Source organism: Geospiza fortis, unplaced genomic scaffold (genome assembly GCF_000277835.1).
Source record: "Geospiza fortis unplaced genomic scaffold, GeoFor_1.0 scaffold161, whole genome shotgun sequence".
NCBI lineage: Eukaryota > Metazoa > Chordata > Aves > Passeriformes > Thraupidae > Geospiza > Geospiza fortis.
In genome coordinates, this window is record NW_005054375.1 from 839,664 (window position 1) to 847,468 (window position 7,805).

Here is a 7,805-nt window from a genome sequence, read left to right on the forward strand (position 1 = left end):
GCTCATTTCATATTTTCCATTCAGCATTTTTCTTCCATGGCTTTTTTTATTACTAGGGCAATTTGCATGACAATGGGATCTTTCTTGCTTAAGAGATTGTCTGCTCCTGCTGCTAATTTCCTACCTGAAGTTGTTATCTTCTGTTTGTGACATCTTAATTATCTCAACCACAATTAATTGTGATGTCACAAATGGAGGATTATGACTTTGGGTTGGAAGTGAGATTGAGAAATTGAAGGAGTTTGAAGACGAAAAGAGGCCTTTCTTCTTGAAAAATAAAAGAGGAGACAGAATGACTTTGGTTAAATGGAAGCAATCCTCCATCACCTTTCTTCTGAAAGCTGTGGAACAGCTGGTTTTATGTCTTGCTGTATAGGAAGCCCTGCTGTATTGAGATGCTGTGAAGTGGGAGAAGGGGAAAGGAGATGTGGAGGAAGGGAATCTTCCCTTAAGCAGTCAGTCCCTGAAGCAAAAAGGAAATAAAAGTTGTTGAACCCTAAAAAAGGCCCAGGCCCAGCTCATAGAGAGCAGAATGCAGGGTTGGTATGGTTGAACTTGGTTTAAAGGCCAATTATTTATTGTTTTTCATATCTTGCAATATTAATTTGAGTTTTGACATCAAAGTCTGATGACCACAGAGGAGCATTTTTGAAGGATGGAGGGAATTCCAAAGACTTATGGGGAAATTATATTCAGCATCATGAAAACATAAAAAAATGAAAGTTTTGTGCTAACCTAGTCCATCATAGCTGTAATTTATCCTGTGGACTTGTAACATTCCGCTTCTTTGTATGTCACCTTATCTTTTAGCGTACTTCTGCTTTTCTTCTGTAAACTTGTTTCCACAGAGATTCTGGGTGTTGGAGTGACCTGCTGGTGTTTTTGTGAGGACATTACCAAGGCTGTTTATAAACTCACACCATGATTTACAAAGTGGGAATACTCACTACAGCTACTTCACACTGGACTGTTTGCACAGGTTGTGCATAAATGCTGGGACCAAATCACAACTGAAAGAGGATTAATGAAAAATGAAGTGTCTTATTTTAACACCTCTGCTGGCATTAGGAGAAGAGCAAAGACTGCAGAGTAAAGGAGGGAAACTGGAAAACTACACACAGATCGGTCCTGTGGTTTTCAGAACGTACAGTTTTCTTCAGAAAAGGACCCATCCTCAGGTGCAAATGGAAGTGGCCCTGGTGGAAATGCCAGGCTGCACTTGCTGGGATCAAGCTTGATTCACATCTGTGCATCAAATCTATTTTAGCAGTTGGATGTGTACCAGCTACTGTGCCATAGCAAAACAGGTCATTTCCTGTTGTCCTTTGGAAAACAGTGTACAAACAGGCATTTGACCATCTGATTAACACAAAACCCTGTAGGTAAAATCAGCTGTTAAGGTTTTGCACTCAGGCACGTTGCTGTAAGTACGCAAGAGCTCTGCAGGCAGTGACAGACCCACTGTGATAATCTGACAACAGAATCTGGACCCTCTGCCTTGTGATGCTGAGCTCATTTGTGGCACCAAGTTTACCTTGTAGACAGGTTGTTTTGAAGTTACATTAGGATGGCTCCAGGGAAGTGTAATAATACCAAGTGGAAACTGAGCAAGAAAGAAAAAAAAGCTGTATGCTGAGAGGTGGTTTTATCTGTCAAAACTTTTTTTTCTCTTTTTCTTTTTCAAAGGCAAAAGCAGTTATGGCGAAAGTTGGTTACCCTCAGTTTATAATGAATGACACATATATTAATGAAGACATCAAAACAGTAAGTGCCAGGCTTGCAGCTTTATTCATCTATTGCAGCCATTGTTTGCTCTGTTTTGCTGCTGTCTAAAGTCAAAGCTAGTCTTTTGTTTGGCATGCACCTGGACTCGTGCTTGCCTGGTTATTTTTATTTTATTTTTGAAGCGTGCTAGCTCTAAATTTTATCTAAATAGTCAATGCTGTTGTATCTAAGTGGGATCATGAGGCCTGCTGGGAGTAAATTCTGCCTGGGTGCAAAGAACCTTCCTGCTATTAAGCATTTTAAAGGTTAAGCATGCACTGTAATGATTTCGCATTTAATTATGAAAATGGAACATACCAAAAGAATTTTTTCTCAAAATAATGATTTTCAAAAAGCCTAATGCCATTTACCTCACAATATCACAATTTAGGATGCTTGTATGTACGTTCTCCTCATATCTCCAGGCTATGAATTTAATTTACAATTGATGTTTATAATCATGCCAAGAGGTCCTAACCAATGTATAGGCCTATTGTGCTGCCTGCTGGACAAAGATACGGTGGGGGACTCCTTCCTGCCCCAGCACCTGTTCAGCCTAACTAAGGCAGGAAGGCAAATTAATAATAATAATATATTTTACTACTTCCCAGCTGTGGCATGCATTTGATGAATTGTATGGCTGAAAGTCTCAGGCAAACCAGAAACACAAGTTCAATCCTGAAGCAGTAAAATACAAGAGCTGTCATCGTCTTTGCCAGAGCACATGAACAAACACTAAACAGAAGCATCATTTACTGGGAGAACCAACTCCACCAGCCTAGTCCTTGTCCAGGGAAGCTGTAGGGTGAGATGATGCATGAAAACAGTGCAATGAGACAGAGCATGTGTCCAACTCTATCACTCAGTGTATGGCATTATTTGCTCAGATAAGTGGCAATGGCTGGTGAAAAATACTTGTTAATCATGGTTTCAAAACCAAAGTTTACATCTGAAGAGCAACTTCCTCAGAAATCCTAGAATTGTTTTAAACTGATGAAAGGGATTTATAACCTATTAACATCCCTTTTCCTTGCCTGTTTAGTTTTGTGTATGTGAATGCTATTAGATTTGGAAACTTATGGAAGCATGGAGCCCTATGGCTGTAAATATTTAATGTGGTAGAACTCTCAGAAGGCACAGAATATGAAGTATTTTTTATAAAATGTAAAGCAAACTGAAAAAGGGACTTCATTACATTGTTGGAAGTGGTTTTAAAATGCACTTTTAAAAATAAAAGTAAGCCTACTTCCTCCTGGGAAAGAGGCTCTCTTAATAATAGCCATGGAAATGTGCAGTCTGCAATGCACTGTTGGGTGCTTATGATTCTTTCAGCAGCACTCTGCACAATGAAGAGTTTTCCCAGTGTTCCAGACCCTTGTGCAGATCTGTTCAGCCACTGTGTTTTTTTTAACTAAGCTCATAAAGTATTTATTCTTCCTACCAAGTGTGAAAATTTTACTTGCTTTGATAATCGCAAAAAAATTAGGTAATTATCTCATATAAAATAAAAGTTCTGCTTGTTTTATGTCAGCTTTTGTTTCTTTGGACATGCTTTAAAAATGTCTGTGCTTTCTTGGTACAGCTGAAGTTTACAGAAAGTGATTATTTTGGCAATGTATTGCAAACTCGCAAATACGCAGCCCAATCTGATTTCTACTGGCTTAGAAAAGAAGTTCCAAAAACAGAGTGAGTAGACAAAAGGCAAATTTACATAATCTTCTAACAATATTTGAACTTATTTAATTTATATATTAAATACTGTTATATATTAAGTTTTAATAGAATTATGTTAACAGAAATATGTTATGCCACAAAAAGCCTATGGGCAAACTGCCATTATTCAGAAACTCCTGTGAATTTTCTTTTTGAAGGTATCCCTGTTCATATGCAGAGTAGTCATGTGCTTGAAGCTTAAACTTAATTTAATGAAAAAAGGGGTAATTGAATTGCAATTAAAAATGGATTATGTCTCTTGGTCACAGTTAGAGTTTGAAATGGTACAGCGGGGATTTATGAACTAAATTCTGTAGGAATGAAATCATAGTAAGAGATAATGCTATTATTAGAAATACAAATCAGCATTGTTAGTTACCTGCTGTTGATAGCAATGATACAGAATGAAGCATAATTGAATCTATGTATGTTATTTTTATTTATTTGTAAACATGAGAGTGCAGATTGTGTCACAAACTTTCATAAAATACATAAGAGAATCATTCTCTTTTCTTACTGGGGGTAATCAAATCCTTAAAATGCAAATTAAAACCTAAGCAGAACTTAATTAGTCTAATCATGCTACTTAAAAATGACTTCTTCTATACACAGAATTTGAAATCAGTGCCAGTGCTTAGCTCCAGTGGTTTTATTTCCTTAGGACTCCAGAAACCCTGCTCAAACTGAACCATACCTTGTTCTGGGGGTGGCTCTGTGCTGTCCATGAGATAGGGGGACAAACTAAGGTTGCTCATGGTTTAAGTGTTTTAATTTGGCCCTGTGTGTTCAAGGCATTATTTATAAGTTAGATTTAATTGTGAATTTTACCTTCTCATCACAGCTTTCTCTGACATTGCACTGGTCAACCCAGGGGTATGATTTTAGGGATTTTCCTGCATGCCAGGACCAGACCATGATGGTGTGTTCTCTTCAGGGCAGCAGTTCCAAGAGAGCAGTGGAACAGCACTGGCCTCTCTATAGCAGTGGTCAGCCTTGGGGCAGCCAGCACTGATGCAGAACCTGTAGATTGTTGGCACAATGGGAAAGCTCCCCTGAGAGGAAATCAAGTGGCAGGCAGCCCCTGACCCCAGGACTGTATTCTGAGAGCTGTCACATGGGTATGCTTAAAAAATGAAAGTGTTATCCAATTGCTCTCTACGAGATTGAACCCTTCTCATGCCTGTCTTACCTTCTTGTTCCCAGGACTACATAACAGCCATCATCACCTTTGTAGCTCTTTTCTTGTCAGCCCTCAGAGAACATTCAGGCCTGGGGGATGCCAGTTTGATTTCTGGTCCCTTCCCTTTGTTAGCACAGCTATTTGCTCTGCCTTCTGCAGGGCTGGAGGTAATCTCACCTGAGCCCTGGCAGGGAGGGATAATTAGGGCTCCTGCTGGGATATTATTCTGTCTCTGCGACTGTTCAGTGATAGAAAAGAGCTCTGAAAGTGGTGTCACTCTGCCTGCTGAGGGACACCAAGGCACAGAGTCATTGCTGCCTCCAGAAATTTAAAAAAAAATTATTTAACTAAACCAATAACTCCCACTTACCAGTCTAAGTCTTGTCAAACCTGGCCTCAAACATATCAGCCACTTTTTAGCTACTTCCCACTTTTAAATCATCATATTCCACTGCTTTTTGATGCTTTTGCCTTCTTTTTTTCCTCCAATTTTCTGTTTTTGTTTTTTAAACATTTATATTTCATATAACTCCACAGAATTTTTGATGAGGGTTGGTGCTATGTTGATAGCTAATTACCCTTGGGGTTTTGTTTCTATTTGCTTCATTTCTTCTTTTCCCTAGTTTAGTAGCTTTTAGCATAACATTTATATTTCGAGATAGATATTATAGGATCATCAAAGTTGTGGACCAAAAAAGATAAATAAGAAAATTAGTGTTTAAGCAAATAAAATAAAAGTTGCTAAAATAATATTACACCTAAAAGATAAAACACTGTACTCTTTTAGCAGACAGTCCATGTTTCTCAATAATTATTTCAAACTGGAATCACTTTCCTCAGCTAAATGTGAAATTAAAATGATAGTTCAATCAAAACACCAGAGAAAAACCATCAGGGGATGGACAGAGATGGGAGATACAAGACAAAGCAGTTGGGTAAAACAAGGGGGAATATGGATAACAAAGTGGAAGAGAATTGTTTTGGAAATTCAACAATTTTTAATTAAAAAAAAAAGAAAAAAAACCTAAAGCAGGAGTAATTATCAAAAATCTTTATTCTCTCTTCTGTTCTCTCCATCCCTGGCATTTATCTGCCTAACAGGAGAGGGGAGCATGGAGGAACTCAGATGAGCTCTCATTGCTCAGGGCGTGGGGGATGTGCCACACCCAGCCCTACTGGTACCCTAAAGCTGTGACAAGGCTCTGGGGTGCTGGAGCTGCCTCTGCTGCCAGTCCTGGGGCCAGGCTCCCCTGGGGACACCACAGCTCTGGGAGGTGTCACTTGTGCTCAACAACAGCCTTGGTGCCAGCTGCCATCCTCACAGCTGGCTGGGGAGGTGACTGTCACCTTCACAGCTGGCTCTCTTCAGCAAGAAAAAAAGTGCTCAGGTATCAGCAGAGAGTGAAATCAAAGGGATTTGTGCAGGAGCTGAGGAATGAGGTGCACAAACCAGCCCAGGTTAGGTTGAGAGGGCCCAGGGAGGAGTCTGGAAGGGGCAGTGTGGGCACCAGGTGTGAGGACAATCGTCATAAGCCAGCTGGAGCAGAGGAAAGTGAAAGGCAGTACAGGGGGAAGTGGTGGCCATGGGAAGGGAAAAATAAGGAGAGTCAGGGTTTTAGTTGCATTTGCCTTTCCATCCATGGAGTCACACACATTCATACATACAAATATCCCTGTGTGTGTGTGTGTGTGTGTACAAACACATGCCTGCACATTTTAATCAGAGACAGAATCTGTCCTCCTTAACACTGGTATCATACTTGCAAATAACAAAGCATCAGAGGACTTCTTGGCCCCACCACTTCATTATTATTCATCTTTCTCCTTTGAAGTCAGTTCATAATTCAAGATTTTTAGACCTGGCCAAATCTTTCTCAATTTTCACTAGACTTTCAGAGGTGGGGATGCAGATGTCTGGTATCCCAATAAGATGATACAAAGGAAGGATGTTATGAGAGGATTCTGGGGTCTCCTCCAGGACTTATCATTATTTTTCTTGACCACACACTATTGAGTGTAAGCCCTGGCTCTTGGTTTGCCACAAGGGAGGGCAGCTCTGAGAGGTTCTGGGTTGGATACCTCTAAGGATGGTGCAAAAGCTCCTTCTGCAAAAAGGGAAAAGCAGCCATCAAAAACACTGGGCAGGCTGTTGTCTGTTGGAGAGATGCTGCTGGAAATTGTGTGGCTGGGACCTGCCCTGGAGAGGAGAGGCTGGAAAGGAGCCTCCTGGAGCCTTTTCCTGGCCTTTGAGCCTCATTTATGCAGTGATGTGGCGCTGAAGGCTGGGCCCAGCCTTACCATCCTAGCTGCTTGTCCATTCCTAAGGGAGACAGATGGCAGCCTGGCCTGGAACAATAATCTGTTTCTACATGGGCAAATATATAAGAGACTAACAATGAGAAGAGGAAATACAATTTTGAAAGTCACCTTGAAGGTTGCCTCCCATATAGTTTTTTTTCTTAGTGTTTTCTTTGGAAGACATTTTCCAGCTTCCAGAAACTTTGTACAGCTTTTCACTTATAACCAGCTTAATTCTTTGTACATTCACAAGTTCATTTTGTTTGTTTACATGATTATTTATTTTTTATTTCTTACTTTGAATGTTGAACAGAAAACTGAAATATTTCTTCCAACTCAGAAAACTAAGGATCAAATTGCAAACTCAATTTGTGCTTTACAGAGAATTAAATAAACTAATAAGCTTTTTTCTGTGTTGTAAATGTTCCCAACCATCCCTGTTCATGAATGGCAATATAGCACACTATACTCTTAACACAGAAAGAAAATATCAGAGGACATTTCAGCCTCAAGAACACAGACTAAGAGAGTTCCTGCCCCAATTGCTATCTCAGTGTCTGTTTCACATTTTATTTCTGCAAGAGAAATCTCAACCTTACAAGTGACAACTCTGCAGAATTAGGTTCTGACTGCTGCAGAAGTAGATAGGTAGTGCTACAGGACATCATTCAAAGCTGTCCCCTTTTCACAAACTTATAGCAAATAAAAACAGTGTAAACAGTTCTAGAATTTTTATTTATTTACTTTGTAATTAATAAGAGCTTGGAATGTGTAATGCCTTTCTTTTTTTTCTATCATTCTGTGAGTAGATAAAGCACACAGAAATTGTAGCCAGACCTGGAGCAAACTG

At 39.7% G+C, this 7,805-nt stretch overlaps 1 protein-coding gene across 1 annotated transcript in view; it reads left to right on the forward strand.

Moving 5' to 3' along the window:
• The window catches only part of PHEX (phosphate regulating endopeptidase homolog X-linked), a 101,812-nt gene that overhangs the window by 60,807 nt on the left and 33,200 nt on the right, over positions 1 to 7,805 (forward strand). Inside the window, exons 13-14 of the mRNA XM_005424887.2 lie at positions 1,687 to 1,764; positions 3,347 to 3,450. Coding sequence (XP_005424944.1) covers positions 1,687 to 1,764; positions 3,347 to 3,450 — 182 coding nt within the window. The remainder of the gene's footprint in view (positions 1 to 1,686; positions 1,765 to 3,346; positions 3,451 to 7,805) is intronic.